At 37.4% G+C, this 21,010-nt stretch overlaps 1 protein-coding gene across 1 annotated transcript in view; it reads right to left on the reverse strand.

Moving 5' to 3' along the window:
• DOCK2 (dedicator of cytokinesis 2) overlaps positions 1-21,010 on the reverse strand; it is a 289,582-nt gene that overhangs the window by 241,891 nt on the left and 26,681 nt on the right. Inside the window, exons 8-19 of the mRNA XM_063292441.1 lie at positions 19,617-19,771; positions 19,043-19,124; positions 17,158-17,293; positions 15,661-15,736; positions 15,034-15,107; positions 14,517-14,642; positions 13,035-13,159; positions 6,954-7,052; positions 5,725-5,797; positions 5,534-5,637; positions 2,075-2,258; positions 1,880-1,977 (exon numbers count right to left, since the gene is read on the reverse strand). Coding sequence (XP_063148511.1) covers positions 1,880-1,977; positions 2,075-2,258; positions 5,534-5,637; positions 5,725-5,797; positions 6,954-7,052; positions 13,035-13,159; positions 14,517-14,642; positions 15,034-15,107; positions 15,661-15,736; positions 17,158-17,293; positions 19,043-19,124; positions 19,617-19,771 — 1,332 coding nt within the window. The remainder of the gene's footprint in view (positions 1-1,879; positions 1,978-2,074; positions 2,259-5,533; positions 5,638-5,724; positions 5,798-6,953; positions 7,053-13,034; positions 13,160-14,516; positions 14,643-15,033; positions 15,108-15,660; positions 15,737-17,157; positions 17,294-19,042; positions 19,125-19,616; positions 19,772-21,010) is intronic.

Consider the following 21,010-nt stretch of genomic DNA (forward strand, 5'->3'; position numbering starts at 1 on the left):
TTTCTTTGCTTGATTGAAACCATGGTGGGAGAATCTAGCAGAATTAATAGCACCTTTTCTGGCATTACCGATTACCTTTCCCCTCACAATTTGGTCTGCTTCCTCTTCAGTTGCTATAGGGTCTTCATGAGGCCTGGCTGAAAAATACTGCCCACCTTCAAAAACTCTCTTCAAAAGGTTTCAGGCTAACATTTCTATATTACATTATAGGCAGCACAGTCAGACCCAGAATTCTGAATATCTGCACATTATAACTATCATTTCTAGGGGTGTATAGGAGCTTGAAATAAACATTTTAATTTCCTGGGGATCAGAGCAGATACTTAGCCTGCCCAGAACTATCAGGAATGCATGTCTTAAAAAAAGAAAGCAAGTCTAGTTGGATTCATTCATCACAGTTTGATTAACCATGACGTGCTAAACCAATGACAAACAGGACACTTTCTTGTAAAAAGGAAGTAGGAAAGCCACCCTTCATTATGAAACATAGAGGGCTGTGATTCATTCTCTCTCTCTCACAATTCCTGCCCCCTCCCAGGGAGACAATCTTGTGCTGTTTCCTGAATCATCCTCCAAGGATTAACTACTCTCAGTTTGTATAACAAGAAAGGTAAACAGTTGACAAAAATTTCTAAGTGACATTTCTAGCATTTCTTGCATGAGTTTTGGAAAGAATATGGGGAACGTAATTTATTTATTCAGTGAGAAATCAAGGGATTACACATTGGTTGGGTTTACACAACATGTTACTCCACAATGTGCTTTCTTTGGCTTTGGCCTACTCTGTTGTTGGAACGCAACAACTGAGGTTTGATCATCATGGCTTAAATTATTGTGAGAACCAGGTAGTTACAGTATATTGAATAAACCATATTTTAAAAACCATGGTCTAGTGTGATATGTGAAAAATATAAATCCTCAGGCTCAGGAAATAATATTTTGCTACCTCAGACTTGTTGGAAAATTACTGTGGGTAATTTCCACTTTAGTTTGTATTCAGCACACTCCCTATCAGTCCCTACATCCAGATCAGAGCAAGCACATACACTACTCAATACAGCTAGCAAAATATAGCTAGAGGTTTACTTATTAAACATCAGCAAACCTTAAAAAAACAACTGCCCAAATAGGACAAAAGGCAGGCAAAAACAGAGAGAGAGAAAGACATGAACAATAAGCAAGAATTCTCTCTCTCTCTGTACAGAATTTTCCAGAGCTCCTTAAAACAACGCTGTGGACAATTAGCATGGGCAGTCTCAAAGGGAGGAACTTTTGGTTATTCCAGCTTAAGCCTTTTAGATACAGAATAGCAGTAGAAGAGAAATGGAAAGGAAGACAGCCTCTCTAATTCTGCACCAGTTGGAAACGATTTGGTGGATGGACATAATGTACCCAACAAGACTAAAGTGGTTCTTCCTAGACATCCTTTGCATGGCACATACAAAACATGGCCTTAAATCCTAAACCCAACACTGATGAAAAAGTGTATTCTCCACAAAACCTGAAAGTGGAGGCTAAGTCAGAGTAGGGCAGGAAGCACATATAATTTAACCTATTCCACATCTTCAGCATCTGCTGCTGAGGTAGCCTTGTTACTCAGCCTAACAGTGAGGTCACCCCTGAAAATTCTTTCCATGTACACAATGCTTGCTACAGACCTACAGACAAACAATAAATACACACAAATATCTCAAAGTTCTTATCAAATTGGAAACAATAACATTTGAAGGAGAGCAATACCTCCAATGCTGCATAAAAATGACAACCCTAAAGAACCAGGGTTACAATCACAAAAGGCGTAAAACTTTCCTGCTTATTCACACCATCTGTTTCACATTTTTAGAAAGCCCTGAATAAACCATCACTGAAGAAGATATACCTTCACAATTTCTTCGCCATCCACAATCTTCAGTTTTTCTAAATTTTCCTTCAAAAGCTCAGGCTTCATTCGCCACTTCAAAAGGCCCAGTAAACCCACTACGGAAAAGAGCAGGAATATATTCAAGTACAAAAAAAGATAGAGATTACCTTTCAAGTACAACATAAAATACTTAGTTAAAAGTTACATTTTTACCATTTTGGGTTAGCTTAGTCGAGCAAATGAGAGTTGAAATGGCAAAGGAATCTCTTGAGCTTACAGAAAGCCCTCCGACAATGCTTGCACTCCTACTTAAGGTTGAGACTTTAGGCTCTGCTTGACTGCGGGTTGAAGGGAGGCTCAAGTACATGTTGACATCTTCCATTTTCTTACTATCACCCTTGAAAATAAAACATTAATGAGATTCACTAATATCAGATGAAATTAAGCAGAACTGTTATGATTTGCTACACTCTTCCACTACAAACTCCTGCCTCCACAGTACCACATGCATTCCTACATGATAAGCCACATTTGAAAAAATCTGTGAGAAGACATGAGCAGGCAGAGGTCTGCAGTTGATAAAGAGAGACACCACTGAAAGCACACAAGTCCTTGCACATATTGGAACAATATGCTGATGATACCCAGTTGTACATCTCCACCCTGGCCCAAACAAGCAATGCCACAGAGGTCCTTTCCCAGTGTCTGGATGCTGTGAGGATCTGGATGGGGGAGAACAGCCTTTGACTCAACCCTGGCAAAACTTAGTAGCTGTGGGTTTTTACTCCCACCCCACCCCTGATTCTAGAGATATTCTAACTCTGCCTGGGAGTGCACTTCCCAAGTCAGAATTGGTGCATAAATTAAGGGGCCTGCTTGAAGAACAGGTGGCAGCTGTGGCTAGGGGGAGCTTTGTGCAGGTTCAGCTTTTGCACCAATTCTTTCTGGATTAGGAGGACTTGCTCATGGTAACTCATGTCACTTTCTACTTGGATTACTGTAATGCACTCTACATGAGGCTGCCCTTGAAGAGCATTCAGAAGCTGCAGCTGGTCCAGAATGTAGCAGCATGGGTAATTTTTGGCATCTCTTGCTATGCTCACGTAACACTGCTGCTCCAAGAGCTGGACTCTTTCTCAATAGGCTTCTGAGTGCAAATCAAGGTGCTGGTTGTCACCTATAAAACCTTGCATGGCATAGGGCCAAGCTTTTTGTGGTACTGCCATTGTTTCTCCCATTGTTTTTGCTCAACCCACCATATCTAGCAAAGAGGGCATGCTCTGTGTTCCTTCTATTAAACAATGTCATTCTGTTGGACCCAGGAGTCATGCCTTCTCTGTGGCAGCACCTGCCTTATAGAACAGCATCCCCCCAGAGACCTGGAGGGCCATAGGTGATTAATCTAGGCCGTCACTTTCTTTTAGAATGCCCAAACTGGCCCTTAATGCCAGTATCACATTTTAAATTGGGTTAGAGAATCAATTGACAGTAATATAAGTAGTACAGAATTACTCATTATATTAGCATGTTTGCCTTTTTTGATCCCTCTTTAACTATAGCTCAGTGCAATAATCCAATCTGGTCATAACAAAAGATATATCATTGTGGTGAGATCTACTTTCTCTAGATAAGTTTCCTTCTCTTCAAGGAAACCTTGAAAATAGCCATTAATAAATTGTTTCCACTATGCTTACATTCATACTTATGGCCAATCATTTACCAGCTAGGACTACAGTATGTGGAGCAGCAATGCTTCACTTAGTATAGCTGACTCCACTCTAACTGCTGGAGTAATCTACTTTAAATCAGCGCCTCAGCATGTTCTGCCTTTACACCCCCTATTGAAAGCATCAAGGCAGGGCACTTTGCTTCAAAGTCAGTCAAAAGCAAGCAGCTGATTCAGCGCAGCATAACAGCTTCATTCTGACACTCAGAAACTGGACACCACTTTGCTCAAAGTGAAACACTTCTCCTTTCCTTTTTTACTTGTGTGTCAAGAGTATACTGTAGAACTTACTCAGTTGCCAAACCACTGAAACCATTGGCATGTTGGTTGTTATTACCTCTGAAAGGATGAATGTTGCAAAATTCAGAAAATTGAGCTAGTTGCTAAAAGTGTTTGAGGATAGCTGAATTTTTTTCAGACTAAATGTCAGCTGCAGCATTTGCACCTGCCATATATGCTTGATTTTTACAGCCAAATAAATTCAATCTCTCATACCAAGCCACTGGTTTTGGCACCGTGACATGTGTTCTCCTTGACGGAGAAATCAAAGTCAGTGATTGTCCCCTGGAATCCCCACCTCCAGAGTTTAGACAGAGAATGGACATAAAAGAGGCCTTCCTATCAATTGTACACAAATTATGGAATATTCCCTAATAAGCTTGACTAGCACTAACTCTCCCATCCTTTCTCTTTGTCGTTATTTTATTTTCCAAGGCTTTCAATGATGAATGATTACCCTGCTATTGTCAACTTCCTCAGACTGAGACTGTTTTGCCATTATACTTCTCCAATTAAAAATAGGTTTCCTATGCCTAAAATAATTAAAGTCTGTAATGGAACACCCTACAGAACACACTTCCCCTTGAGATCTGGTTGGCCGCTACCCTTTTAACCTTGCAGAAAGTGGTGAGGAGCTGGCTTTCCCCCAGGTTTGGGGATAGGATGAAGCTGGAGTTGGAAGAAAGTGTAGTGTGCTGCATCAAGGGAGTTTGGGTGTGGCGCCAGGTTTTTGTTGTTTCTGTTTTTATTGCTTTCTGCTTTAATTTTTTTGTATGATGTTTTTATACTGTGGTTGTGAGCTGCCCAGAGTTCTGATTTTGAGCTGGGCATCCAGACAAGTATTTTAAGTAAGTAAATAAATAAATAATGTGATTTGGGTTAGTTTCTTCCCCCCCCCCTCAATAAAAGGAATATTGTTTTTTGTGGACCCTGCACATATAATGTTTTTAAAATTAATTAATTAATTAATCCTTCTGCAAGCATAGAAGTCTATGTATATGCTTCCTGTGTAAGCTGCTTCTACAAGCTATGCTGTTTTAAAACAGGAAGGGTTACTGAAAGGAAGAGGACGAGATAGGTAAATTGATCTACTTTTGGCCACAAAGATGAACATTTCTCTCATACTTCTGCATGACTTCTCTTTTCCAAATCTATCAACTAGCTGAAGATGTAGTCCAGGAGAGTCTATATCAGCTTCAGGAGTTAACAGAAATTTTTCATCATTCATTGTCCATCTGTGACTCTGTCTGGATTTCCCCAAGTTAAACCATGACTTGTGTGTTGATTTGCACAATGTGCTGAGGTTTAAACCATGCTTTTCTCAGCTCTCAGAATCTTTAATATTAAAAATCAGATGTTCTGCTGACTTAAGAGTTCAAATACAGTAATCCTCCTTGAGTTTTGGAGACAGCTTGTAATACCTGCATAATAGAACATTACGGTCCTCTAAGTATACATCAGAGAAGTCTAAAGAGCTTTGAGGGTAAAAATAAGTTCACACATTGCACATTGTTTGACATCATACAACACAACAAACCAAATTCAGACAAAGCATATTATGCCAAAGCAACCTTCCTCAGAGTACATTATGATGTTTTGATAGCCAATAGGAAGTTACCCCTGGATTCAGCAAAACCAGATCAATGCAGCAAGATAAGATGGTGTACCTTTAAAACTGCGAGTTCATGAATGCCATCAAGCAGAGTTGTCCCATCTTCCTTCATTAATTTTACATAGGCCATTGCAAAGTTCTTTTCTCCTTTGTCTTTAGCTGAACAACCCAGAATTTTGTATTAATTGTTTTATCAACTTATGTAATTTTGCATATTGAAACCAAGGAACAAAGGAGGTTACTTACACTCCAAAGATGACCGATGTCTAAACATAAAACGCAAATGAATTCTTTGCATATCCTCAATGGGTAAGGCTATCTATTTAAAGAAACAGCATTTGAAATGAACAGCAACTTAGGTTAAACAATAAAATCAATGCATGCAAGAATGCTGGAAGAAAGTCTTAGTGTCGAAACAGGACTGTCAAACTCTATCCATAGAAAGAAATCTGCTATTTTCATCAGTGAAAACTCTTGTGTACCATGATTTTTTAAGGTCTGTATTTTATCATACACCATCTTAGATTTCCTAGCAAGTATAAATCATTACGTACCTGGATATATGACTAGGAAGGATTTTTGCATTTCACTGCCAACTCATATCTTGGATGTAATTACTACTGCATTCACCATCATATACCTCTATCTCAGATTTACCACTGAACATGATCATATAACTAACGTATTTTGCTTTAAAGTACCAACACCATATATAAAGTACCAACAACATCTTATAATACATATATTACATTTGTTGCTCTTTGTATCAGAGCACATGTGTTCGGGCTGTGCTGAAAACCGGAACAGACTTTGGAATTAGATGTTCCAAAAGCTATTTATGGAAAATATAAATATTTCACTATAAACTTAACTTGGATTTCTATTATATGGCATCATTTACAAAATGATTCTTACTTTGGACACAGAAGTCTTTGAAGTCACGGGAAATTAATTTGCTTTACTCCTCTAGAAGATATTTTAATATGTCTGTTCTCTATAGTGTTCTGTCTTTAACAGAAACAGATTTGCAATAAACTTTCTGAGTAGTTTACTACCATCTGTAATTATTTCTATCACATGTTCCCTAAAATATGCTTATTACCCCTTATATACAAACTACAGTAATCACTACTAATTTATTCACCTGCAATTAGGAGAAATTTATATATCGGTTACATTTGTTCTGCATTTTATTAATTTCCTCAACTTTTTTAGTTTTGTATTTATACTGCCCTAGTGAAATAATATACATAAAACAACTATATAATTACAATTTTTGTTTTCATTTCCATGTAGTCTGTCTTGTAGGATCGAAGGGAGTTAATTGAATAGTTTTTTTAAATTATTTTAACAGATACATTCTGAAGCTTGGATTCCTTAGCTCTGTTTCTCAAAGGCCACCATTTAGCATAATTAGCAATATTAATAGTTTGTCTTAAGATTTTAAATGGAGAGACCTCTTTTCCTTGTCATACCTTAAATGTCTCCATCCAACGGGGTTGTTTGACTTGATAGTAGACAACTGATTTGTATTCATTCACAGGCTTGTCTCCAGCTCCTAAGCAAATCACATTCTGTCCAAAACAGAAAAATAGAAGGAGAAGATGCCACTTCCTAGTTCTTATGACTGTATCATTCTCATCACAAATATATACTTTCTCTATTCCTGCCTATTATGATCCTTGAGATTAGTTTCTTATTCCAGACTCATTTAATGATAATGGCAATGGCCAGAATGGTGTCAGCATTCATGTGCATGCAGCCAAGGAGGATATTAAGAGGTAGGAAAAATTAGGCATAGTAATGTGTAAAGGTCTTGGTAGTTACAGAATTAACTTTCTATTCTTTCTTCCTCTTTTAACAGTTCTTCAAAATGTTTGTGTGTGTGTGTGTGTGTGTACGTATGGATGTGTATATGTTTGTTTGTGGGTGGGTGGGAGGGTAGGGGGATAGATAGATAATTTCCTCAGCGTATTATTTTTAGGTGGTGGTATTGTTTTGTGTCTGGATTTGTGTTTTCGGTATTTTGTACACACCCCCATAATCACATTGTCCAAGCTGGGCATCTGCATAAATCTTTTAAATAAATAAATAGACATACGCATACAGATTTAGGGAGGTGGGAATCTCCAGAATTGCTTTCAATTGGGCAGGATTTTTATATATGTTGATAACTTGTGGGGGTATCATTTAAATCCAGATTCATTTTCCCTTTGGAATAATAAACTGGGTTGTATTTCTTTTTTATTTTTGCATCATGTAGCTATTCTTTCCTTCAAATGCCCTCTTAATTTCTTCCTTCCCATTTCAATCAATTCTATTCATTCCAGAGGAAATTCCCTGGAAATTTGACAATGCAAGCAGGTAATTAGTTTCAAACTTTCCTGTGAAAAGGATTGTTGGCTGATTATGTGTGTTATTTTTCCCCCTCTTCTCACTTTACAATTTTCTGTTAAATTAAATTTTTTATCGCATCAGAAGCATCTATAAAATTGAGCCAACACTGCACACAGAAAATGCATGTAGAATGTTTATGTTAATTTGCAGGGAGAGCAAAGGAAGAAATAAATACAATGCATATAATAAATAAATTAGCCTTGAAAGATCGTTTTATACCTTAGACCAAGTGTTCGATTTGAGATACAGTCATGAATCTTTATTGCTCTTTCAAAAGGAATCTTCCAGTTTATATACATTCTTTTGCCATCTTACATGGCCTAAGTTTTTTAAACAGATTTAAGCAATTTGCAAAAAACAAGTAACAAAAAAACATTCAGCAAACACTATGAAAACTAGTATATCAAGAAGAATGTGCAACATTGGCATGGTGTATTTAATCTGTAGATGTGAATCTTGTTGGAGCCTCAACATTTTTTTTTAATAATTTCATTGTGTTTTTATTCTTGTTTGCTGCCCAGAGTTCCTTCTGGTAGATGGGCAGCCATATATATATAAATATGTTTAATTAAACATACAAATAAATAAAGTGACATATTATAATGTTGCCTGTGCATCAGTTTAATCATTTCAATATGCTGTTTTTGAACAAAGCAGTTGCTTTAGTACAGTTGTCTTTCTGTCTATAAAGTAGTTGCTAGTTAAGCAAAAGCAAGGATTTTACAACATGTTTATACATTTTAAACTTCACACATCACAAAAAAAAAAAAAAAGGAAAGCCAAGTATACCCCAGTAAGTAAAAGGACAAAAGATGATATATTTTGTCACTTTTCATGTCATGGAAACTGCTCCACGACACAGTCTGCATGTCCCTGGTGGGCAACGAGGAGGCATAAGCTTCATTTCATTAATATGTACGGAGGGAAAAGCCAAAGCATCATCTGATGTGGAGGCCTTTCAGGCTAATAATGGAACAGAAAAGCTATTGGTCTGTGCAAAATTTCAAAGAGATGCTTCACTTTGACCTTGGTTTCAACAAAACACCTTTTCAAAGCTGCTTTGTAAAGGTTTCCTCTAAATTCAATACTCATGTGATTACTGGAGTGATGTGCCAGTGTGGCCTCCTCCAGTTTAGGCCCTGTAATATTCTGTTTATTAACATTTACCTCCCTCCACTTTGTAGACATAGAGACATCTATGGGACCTTCTTGACAACTATATTACAAAAGTGCTACATTTAGACATCGATGCTGCAGTAGTAATTGCCGGCATTGGAGGTGATGACACCATTTTACAAGCTCATTTTAATTGGTCTCTTCCCCCCAAAGAGGGAACTTATTATTCCCATGTCAAGCGATCTAAGAAGAAGCATAGTAACATGGCAGGCTTTTGATTGGCCCAATTAGTTTGGAGATAATTTGGACCTTGTCATTCTTAGTAGTACTACTAGGGAAGATTCCAACAGGGAACTCACCTTTTGGGGCTCCAAAGAGGCCAGTGTGATCAATTATATCTTGGTTTCACACAACTGTGTTTCATTTAACACATTTTTGTATTAGAAATTGCTTTGACAGTGATCACTTCCCTTGCCTTCTTAATCCTAAAGCCAGTACCAAATTCCGAGAAAAACCCACTATCCTCTTGGTTCCACAACAAAGGGAGTGGTTCAGTATAAATGACCCTCCAGAGGGCAAAAGACCTGCTAGCTCTCTTGAATTCAGAAATGCTCCTTCAGCTTCGCTCTCAAATCTGCTTATCAGACTCCGCCCAGCAGCTGTTAATATACTATCAGTCTATTTTTATCACTCTTCAAACTGTTTTATCAAGATTACCTTCAAATTGTCATAGTCTCCCGCATACTAGATTCAAACCCCAGTTCCTCACTGATAGTATCAAAGCAAAAAAGATCCTGTTCACAGCAGAAAATGTTTTCTGTGTTAACAACTCTCCAGGTACATTACAAATACTCCTAGAGGAAAGGAAGAGCTACAAAGTCCTTCTAACATCAAAGGAAAGGAAAGCAATAATGGAGGAATGAGGGAGCTTAACTGTAGATGCTAAACTCAAGGACCCAGATCCGGAGATTTTCCATCTTTAACTCTGAATGGGGCTGCACTCCCCCAGTCAGAGCTGATGTGAAATCTAAGTGTCATCATAGACTAACAGCTCCTGCTGAAAGAACTGGTGGTGGCTGTGCCTAGGAGGGCCTTCACCCAGATTAATATTTTGGGCCAACTGCACTCTTTGCAGATTGGAGAGGGGGGTGCTTAGGCACAGATAATTTGTTCTTAGTAATCTTCTCTTCGGATTACTCTAGTGCACTGTACAGGGGTCTGCCCTTGAAGAACATTAGGAAGCAGCAACTGGTTCAGAATACAGCAATGCCAGCAGCTTTCGGCATTTTGCAATAGACTCATATAACATTGCTAATCCATGAGCTGCACTGGCTCCCAGTAGGCTTCGGGGTGCAATTCAACATGCTAGTTATTACTGTATGGTACTGTATGGTATAGGACCAGGCTATTTGCAGGACCTCCAGTCTCCTAATGTCTCTGCTTGTCCCATCAGAACTGATAGGGAGGGCTTGCTCTGGGTCCCTTCTATCAAGCAATCTTATCTCATTGGACCTAGAACTCATGCCTTCTCTGTTGTAGTGCTTGCCCTGTGGACCAGCATCTGTCATGAGCACAGATGGTGAGCAGGAGGGGGCCCCTATCCAGGGGGGAAAACACATGCATAGTAGTGAGGAGTTGAGCAGCCATTCAAAGAGACACAGAACAGACCCACCTTGACTTTTGGGGTTTATCTGTATGGGTTTTCTCATGCTTCTTCAGTTTGTTAGGATTTTCTATCTAATGTAGCAGTAATAAAACACTAGAGACTTATTCCTCGTCTCAGCGTGGTTCCTGACTGTTAGGATAGCATCCCACTAGAGATCAAGATGGCCCTGGCCCTGTTAGTTTTCATAAGGCACTAAAGAGGGGCTGTTTCCTTAGGCATTTGGGTCAGAAGGTTAAGAGAGCTCTACTGGTTGATTGGTTTTCTTGCTGTTATTCTGTGTGGTAAATTTGGGGCAATTTTTTTTAAAGCTCAGATATTTGTTAAGTAGATTGCTGGTTTAATTATATTGATTTGGTTTTAACTCTTTGTATGCCACTCAGAAAGGAAAGGTGGAAGGAAAAAGAAAAGGAGGGCAAATAACAACAAGGTGGATGGACTCAGTTACAGTGGTAATGGGTGCACCATTGGAAGACCTGAAGGACCACCTTAGGGCCAGATTACCTTGGAAAAAAATCTATCTATGTGGTCACTAAGAATAGACACTGACTTGATGGCACATAATCAATCAATTCCCCCCCCCACCTTTTAAGATGGGCAGCCATATAAATTGTTCAAGTAAATATCTAAACAAAGCTTTCTCAGTTCTGGTGCTTACTTAACAGCTCCTTTAATGATTGAGGTTTTGGTCCAGTCTGCCAAAGATTTGCAGACTCCTGGGAGAACTATTTCCAGAGTATTTTCACAATGGAATCATTAGCCAATCTAGCTGTGACTTCCTCTTGACATATTCTTCCTGACTGGCTTCCCATGTCCACATCTAACTCAAAAACTTCATTTCACATCTGAAATCTGGGAAAGCCCTGAGGGGAGATTCTATTCCCGCAGGAGTTATTAAGGGAGAACAAGGATTGGTGGCTCCAATGCTGGCTGTCTTATTCAGTCATATTAACAGCTCAGCATGTCTTTGTTTTCCCATTCTACAGAAACAACAGAAATAGATTAGACCCTGCCAATGAAAGACCCATCAGCTTGCTTAATACAATCAGTAAGCTATATGCTGAATCTCTCTACTGATGGTCCGGATTGGAAATGAAAACATCTCATGGAGGAGCAGGCAAGCTTCCGAGGAGATGTTCAGCTTTGAGCTACTGTCTGCTTCTTCACTATTTAGCTGAGAAATATTTTTCCTGGTCCAGCGGTGATCTTTTCACAGGCTTTGCCGATTTTAAATCAGCCTTTGATTAAATTCCAAGAGAGGCTGTGGGAAAAACTAAGGGGATCATCAAAAATAAAAGGTTGTTTCTTCTTATTCATTCCCTTCATTCCAACACCACTTTGAAAGTGTGTTGTGCCTGTCTCTAAGGTGGGAATAAGAAAGACACCGAGGGCTTTGGCCTCTTTCTCCTCCGAGAAAAATGTAGTAATAAACTATCAAAAAACTAAAATCATGGTGTTTACACAAAATTTCAGTGTAGGTCCTCAGCTGTCCTACACTGAGATTTTTTTCCATTTGAAAGGAACCCACTTTATCCCTGCAGCTTTTAAGGTCTTTATAGCCAAAATCATTTCCCAGCTTCTCAATGGTGTCCAAGTTGGTACTTTTAGAAATCTTGACATCCTTGAAACTATTCAGTCTAAGTGTATTAGAACTATCCTTGCAGTCCCAAGATGTATTAAGAATGCTGCACTATATTTAGCAACAGGCTTGGTCTCTGTGGATGCTAGGACTTGGTATCATCATTTTAAATATGCTAAAGTTAACCTTTATTCCAATTGATCTGGTCCCACTTTTTCTTATAGGTACTTTAAATCATCCCAGTTCAAAAAAAAGTAATTGACAAGCTTCACTGTAGGACTCTCATGGGAGAGCCTTTGGCCATTAGGGTTTGGCAACACCATAAGTGTCCTTAACCAATGTATTTGGAGCAGTGATTTTCAAGTCAATCTAAGTCTGTTCCCAGCCTTGCAGCACATCGGGTCTTTTCAAAGAGGTATGTGCCAGCCACCTGTCTCTCCTCTCCACAGTTCACTCTTGGTACACCTTGGTGGTATATACCATATTCCTTTTATATTCCATACAACACACTAAGCCATAAACTAGGCTGTAGGAATCATAATGGCTGGTTTAAGATTCTGCACTAAAAGCAAACCAACCATGCTATGGCTTCTCACATTTTGTGAATCCAGTCTTTATTTCATGATTTGGATAAGTTAACTTGTAAAAATCAGCTTATAGGCACACATTTCTGCAAGCAGAAATTCTGGATCAAAGCCAGTAGATTCATATGACAGAGCAGAAACTCTATAGATGAAAATGGCAGTAGTCTTTAGCCATTTTTTAAAAAAATATATACATTGACAGTAGAATAGCACTTACAGGTATTACTTTTCCATCTTCATCACAGACACACATGTTGACTTCTACATTTCTCTGAGTAGTTTTATTAAATTTATCTAAGTCTCCATATAGCAAGGTAATATAGATGTCATTTCTTACATCACCTGTGAAAGAAATACAAAAAGTTAGAGGCAAGTAGCTATAATGACAAAACACATTAAAAGCCATTTCTTCCAAACCCAGGGATATACAGAACATTCAAGAGGAAAATGAAGTTAATCCTGATGTTGACTTCATTGTCTCTTCAGGAAAAGGCTGATTATAGTTCCTTCATAAATGCATAATCCTCTTTCTGCAGTGACACCTTCTGGTGAACTTTGATCAAATCAGCTGACTGAGAAAGTGGCAAAGGATAACACAGCATTCAAAGAACTGTGCAATGAGGGCCATGCAGTGGCGGAGCAAAAACAGTGGGGAGGGTGGGGAGACCAAGACTGGGAAGGGCAAATTTCACTGCTTCCAAACAAGACTCTTTCATCTTCACTTAAAATACCTTGAACATGCATAGGAAAGAGCAGGAAGACTCCACTCTCTCCTTGTAGGAAAGGGTTTTTGCTTGCTTGGCCTTGAAGCTATGGAAGACACATTTCTTCCACCAGACTTTGAATGGTTGGTGATTTTAATTTACTTTTGAATTTTTTTTTGCATTATTTATTTTTTCCTGTGTGCAAGTTGCTTTAAATTGTAAGCTATTTTATGTCAAGTAAGAGGATAAGAACAAAAGTAGGCAAATAGAATAAGAGTAAGTCCCCACCCCACCCCCACCATGTGCAGAAGACTGTAACAAACTGAAGACTGGAAAGCAGCCTTTGATGCCAAGCATGCTATTTTTAAAAAGAAAAAAGGAAAAGAAAAACAGCATTTAGCTTTTGGGCTTGAAATTGGGACAATCCTTAGAGGCAAACCACTTTTCAGAGCTGCTTCTTGCTTTTGAGGACCTCAAGGCAGCAGTGCTCATGTTGCTGCAAATCCTGCAGCTGGCTGGCATAACTTCCTTCACTCAGTAGGATCTAAATTATTTGGGTGCCATTAATTTCCCACTGGAGGTGGAAAAAGTATTTGAAGAGTGGTGACTGATAGACCTATTCTTTTTACATAAACCCTTTTACAGAAACCTTAGACATGACAGCCATAAAAATATAATAATTAAGAGCCAGAAAGATTTAAATAGAGGTTAAGGAAGTGTATTTAAACAAAAGCTATATTGTAATTTGGTCATTTTATGCATAGTATTATCAAATTTAGTTTCAACATCATCCATTCTGGATCTTAGGAAGTAAAAACTGTGTATTAATTGATGTACGTAGATATGCTTGGACCAATTTAATTTTGACTTAATGAAGAGATATATGAAAATGTAAATCCAGGTAATGATGCTTTTCACTTTTCCCCTGATGTCTTGGTGAAAGGGAGGGAGGGAGATGACCTTTCAGCTTCAAAGGAAAAAGGACCAGTTTGTACCTGGCATGATTATTTCAGGGAAACCAAGCTTCCTAGAAACAACTGTTGTCCTGTCAACAAGGTGAGGGTAGTCCTTTCTAATATGAGTAATGTCTCCAACAAGCATTTTCATAGTTACCCATAATCCTGTAAGACATAACAAAGATGAAGAATACTTATAATCAAATGTGCACTAATTATTAAAGGAAATACATAGTTAAGAGAGCCTAATTGACAAGTTCCAAGTTACATTCACACAAGCAAGTAGCTCATGCACCAACAGCAGGCTCAAACTCCACACCACTGAAGTTTTCTATGTATGAACCAGGGGTTCCATTTAAGGCTGATATAACCAAACATATTAGAAAGTGCATTTCCGTCCCTAAATTATATTGCCAATTCCTAGTACTTGTGCCTCACATCTTCCAGCTTGGCTCTGGATGTTGTATAAATTGATCTTAAAGACCTCCAATCATGCCACCATTATTAAAGATATAGGTATGGGAGGGAGGAATAAGAACAGGTATGTATACTTCACCTTGTCCGCCACTATCACTTTTGAATGTGGTGACCTTGCTTAAGAGATTATGCAACAACTCATTCTCTGGCACTCTAAAAGAAGAAGAAAAATATTACTGAAGGCATTATAATGAATCAGAAAGTCAATTGGAGGCCTCTGGGACAAACTTTTTCATCAGTACTTGAAACTGAAGCAGTATGTTTATAATATTAAGCAGATTTGTTGAATATGTGCTAAAGTAAGAATTCTTAAAAGTAAAACAAAGAACACTCCCAACTTTAATAAACAGAAGACAGTGGCAAATCCAGAAATCAGTAAATAGCAAAGGGAATCAACAAATGTCAAAGGAAGAGCAGTTGTATTATGGATTCTTGGGGAGATTCAGGACAACAGCTTCTAGGGCTTATCTACCGATACCTGCACAATAATTTAGTCTGCACTGTGATAAGGATGCAACAGAAAGAACATCTTTGGATTTAGATTATCTCCCCCTGTGCTTTCAGTAAACAGAAGATTCCTGCCACATATATGAAAAGTACCTTTAGGCATACTCCATTCTGATTTATTTTTACAAGTCATAATGACTGCAACTTACCGGAATAATTTTTTACACACTAAAAGCATTAAACAGCAAAATTTTCTTACGGATGAAAGGGAATGAAATATTGTTTCTCTTCATCACTTTCTATTTTTCCTTTTATGATGTCTGTGATGTCCATTACTAGAGAGGAGAAAAAAATCCATCAAGACTTAAAGGAGGTAACAGGTATAACTATCTTCTCTCCCAGTTAGACTCATATACTTCATAAACTATATATAACTGCATTTGAAGCTCTAACTGTGCTACATAACTTCAAACTTTTTTTTTCCTTTTCTTTAAAACACATTGTAAATCTAATATTTATCACAATAAGAGAAATAAAGGCCCACAAATACAGTGCAACATATTTTGCTGTGTGGATAGCGTATATGTGAGGATGTGTTGCTGCTACTGGAAACCAGTATCTGCCAGAGAAAACATTATATGGAATCTCAATAAAGAGAATTTGTAAAGCAAAAAACTCGATGATTTTCTCCCACTTCCTGCATCATCCATTACTTATTTACACATCAGTGAAAAACTGCCGATAACTATGAAAGGCCTAAGTAAATAGCAATTAATTTAGAAATGGAGCTGACACCGCTGATTTGATATGCTTGCTTAATAATGCATTTACATTCAAATTTTGCTTGCCTATGCTCTGGTATTACTTTTTTTTTATTCCCTGTATAAAATATTAATGAGGTAATGCAAAGGTGAGCAGATCATTTGGAGCTCCTATCTTGTCCTACCATTCTTCCTTAACCTGGTGCTCTCCAGATGAGCTGAATTTCCTCAACACCAAGCCAGAATGATCATTAGAACTTGCTGGCTATGATTATTGAAGTTTTTTTAATTCAACACATCTGGTGATCACTGAGAAAGAAGACATTGCTGTATAAATTCTGCATCATATGAAATACTGTGTCTTGTTCTCTCATGCTGCTAAAATAAAATAAAATCCACCATTCTATGACCAGCCACGTTTTTACATGGATTTTTTTAAAGCAGAATTTAAAGAACATTTCACTTAGCAACATCACTTGGAGCAAATTTAGGAAGGGATCTTTGGTTTGACAGTCACTTTCATATCTTGATTTCTCTTGCGATCAGACAATAAAAAGAACACTTTTAAGCTACATGTTCAACATTTTCTTCAGAATTGTTTCATTAAAACTTATATCCTTACACAGAAAAATTATTGATATAGCTGCATAAAATCTCTATGGATATATCAACACACAAAAGATTTGGAGGACACCAGTTCTGAAGATGAGAGAACAGAAGGCCAAATCCACTTACACAATCAGAGTCCTATTTATCCAGTGCAGAAGCTTATCCTTGTATGTTTTCTGGCAGTAAAAACCTTATGAATGCCATGATCTTGGGACATCTGTACATCAGGTACCATCAGCTTGCACTGAATGGAACCTCAGTATTCAAGGACAATGGTAGTGTGGGGAGTGGGGAGGGCAAAGAGTGGCTAAACACACACACACAGAGGTGGAAGTATATTAAAGACCATGAAAGGCTTTTTGGATCCTGTCCAGTTTTTGCTTTACCTGCCACTCCAAAAGGCCGTCTTATGCCCTGAGTATATTTTTTGGTGTTAGTGTCTTTGAGATCCATTTTTCCAATCCGTACAATTTGACAGATCAAATATATTCTGTCTCTTCCAAGATCTTTGTTTCCAAGATCCTGAGATAAATAACAGCAAAGTCCAATTGACAGACTGACAGTAAAAATCTATGGCATCTAAACATCAACATTTCCTGGAGCTATTACTGGTGCAAGATATTAACGATAACAATAGAAAAAGCAAATGTTACTTCAGCACCAACTGGATTTGAACAATGTGAAAAATGAATTCAGAGTTGGTGTTTGCTTTAAAACACAAGGCCAAGTGAAAAGAGTAAATTATTTTGAGAAATAAGTCATTCTCAAAGAAACTTGTATCCCTTTTGAGCCAAAATCTTTTAAAGTGTACTCAGATCCACTGAAACATCCAACCAACCACATTAGAATCAATTTGGAGATAACATCATAAGTGATCCTACTATAGTGAACTCTTACAGTGCTGAAAATTTAGCTGAATTTTCAAAATTAGCTATAGATGAATTTCCATATCCTGTTTTGCAAGCACCTTAGAATTATCATTCCAAAAAACTGCCAGTGTCTTCCTCATTTATATGATTTTAAATAGCCAATAATGTCCACTCCACAAACTGATTTTTGAACTTATCCACAATTAATGAAATCAGAGAATCTGGCTCAAGAGCTTTAAGCACAGAAATAAATAATTATTAAACAATTGCAGAAAAAGGCTCACAAACTTCATCCTTCATCTCCTTGTTAAACTGAAGTAGAATGGAATTCAAAAAATCATCATGAGATTTTGAAGGGGAAGCACTGCTGAGAGAGAGAGTTTCTGAAGTGATTAAAGATTCTTCAGAAGTATTTTGGTATAATGCAGCTTTAAGTCACTTAAGTACAACTTGCTTTTTAAAAACAATAAATATGATCAGATTAATCAGCCGTAATTTTTATGCATGTAACACAAAAATACAAAAGAAATTAATAAATCTTATTAGTCCCCTGATTAAGGATGTTTTTTTACTCTTCCTTCATGAGCAATACTTTATTGATGTCCTTGGGTAATTAGGATATAATTTGTATGTTTCAGTGATTTAGTCATCTCTTGTATTTAGCATAACATCTGTCTACAATACGATCATTTTTAATCTGTACCACAATATTAATGTCTGCCAAATATGGCTAGATGAACAAGCTATATGGATCAATTATTTCAAGATGACAGCTACCATCTATCCTCAGTGTTTCAGGATCATCTCAGTCTAACCAGAAGCAGAATAAGCCTGCACATTCTTAATTTTGAAAGAAACAAAACAGCAAAATTAAACTCTCTGCAGTTTAATGCAAGATTTAGCCTTACAGCTAAGGTCTCAGTTGCATGCAGATGTTTCCCCTCCATATCATTTATTTGAAAAAGTTAGTTCTATGATTCACTCAGTAATTTTTCAAAAAGAGGAACCATGTCTATTTCACAATACTTTCAATAAACTAAAAATAAAATCCTAGGCAAGAATAGGTTACATAGCCCTATTCACATATCATGCTTCCCATTGTTTGTTTAATCATGGTTAATTAAATAAGCCACAATAGCTGAGTTCACACAACAAGTCAACAAGACATAATGGCTTTGCATTATGTGCAAAGCTAGCCATAGAGAAGATGAATGAAGTGAGGTCACCTAGCAGACTTAAGCTAAGCATTTATTTCCTGAAAACGGAGGAACTTTAGCAGAAAAGAGAACATTCAAGAAATTTAATAGATGAAAAATATTTGATTCAATAAACTTTCCAGAAAACATGTTGAAGGGTATGGGTGGTGGGGTAGAAGGACTGTGTTTTTAAAAAATCTACTCACAGTGAAAACCACTTTCAGATTGTTGAAATTGTCAATTTCTTTGACAAAACCTTTGCTCCCCCATCTCACCAAGTAATTTTCACTATGGAAAAATAAACATTATGTTTATAAACTCAGATTATCATAATGAAATACCACCATATAAGATATTGACAAGCAATATTAAATTATATTAGATGCATCTTTTAAACTGATCTGAGTTTCAAATTTCAGTTCCTGCAAGTTCAGACAATATGCTAAATCTCACCTAAACCTAGGGCAATGTGAAAGTCTGAGACAATGGTTAAATAATTACGTTAAGATACAAGCAGCTCCATTAATCTATTAAAATGGCTTAGGCTTTGATACAAACCTGGGTTACCTTTAAGTCTTTCTGATCTCTTGCCAAAGAATTCACTAATGGAAATATATCTGTTCATAAACTTTATGTGGTTAATTACAAGACTTCCTAAATTTACCCAAACCCCAAGGGATTATCATAAGCCACACATTTATGAAACACACAGACACACACACACATTTAAGTTTGTCAGGAAGATGACCACTTTTTATCAGTGAAAGAAAATCTGCATACCTTATCACCACATGCTTATGGGGATCATAGAGGGACATGAAAAGTTCAGCATCTTCTCCTATTTTACAGACAAAATTCCTTACGAAGACATAAAGGCTGTGAGTGGGGGATGAAGTATTTCGGCAGAAGGTTCCATAAACAGGCTCATCATTTGACTGTGCACCAACAATAGGTAAGAGAAACAGATGTTATTAAAAAAAACAGCACTTGATAAAACAGGTATGCTTATTTTCTTTTCTCTTCGTTTTTAATTTCATGCTAATGCTACATCACATGTTTTTGGGCAGGAACCATCTGAATCACAACATTTATCATACTTTTCCCAACCTTTCCTGCCCAGATGTGCTGAAACATAATTCCCATAATATTCAGTCAGTTTAAATGCCTGAGATGCAAGATTAAATAAGACGCTGTTGAGAATATCTACAAAGCCCTCTATACTTCTCCATCTTCCTATACGTATAAGTCAGGCTTTCCCAAACTGTGAGGGGTACCTCCCTCGGGGAGGTGCAGACAGAATCCAGGGGAGGTGTGAAGAACCTTTTAGTTGTCCATTGTTACAATAAATCCACCTTTCCAAAATATTAGTTTCAAGTGGATAACATGGTGGTGGAGGAGACACAACTTTGCTTTTTTATTGTTTATGCATTTATTTAAAAAAATAAAGTTTCATTGTATTGTTTTCATTGTTCATTTGTGTTCATTCTGGTGTTTGGATTTTTAGGGGAGGTGTGTACATAAGGTTTACGCTAAAAGGAAATGTGATGGCAAAAAGCTTAGGAACCCCTGGTATAAACCACTCCTATCTTTCCATACTTTGTACTGTAGGTATTGGTCATGCAGTAATTATGACATGCTGTTATTGTAGCTTTTAATGTGCTACTGATTTTTAAATGATATTTAGCATTGTTTGGTTTGTTATAATAAGTCCAGGCAAATTAAGCATTAATTTTAAGGGAAAGCTGATGCTTCACAAAGGACAGATACTTTTTTTTATCTGGCCAGAAATTAGATCAAGGGGATCTTGCACACACATACACACACAAAAGGCCTGTACAGGAAATAGTATGCCTAAGTATACCATGTCTTAGCAGACCTGGTTACCATCATGATAACTTTAGGAACCTGTTTCTTCAATAGGAAGAGGCTTACTGAACATCTAGGTAACCTACAAACATGAAGAACAACTACTTGGCTAGCACAGAATGTCCTTGGTAGAAACATAAGTTACTAGCTTTTAGAAAATTTGAATCAGCGCCCTGCTCACTTTTCCTGATACAAACATGGTTTAACTTCAAGCCTACAGAGAATGGATAATGTCATGTTCCCCATTGCAAGGCATATGTGCATCACAATGGGGAACATGCACATTAGGTAAGAGGAAGGGATAAGCA

Source organism: Candoia aspera, chromosome 2, assembly GCF_035149785.1.
Source record: "Candoia aspera isolate rCanAsp1 chromosome 2, rCanAsp1.hap2, whole genome shotgun sequence".
Taxonomy (NCBI): Eukaryota; Metazoa; Chordata; class Lepidosauria; order Squamata; family Boidae; genus Candoia; species Candoia aspera.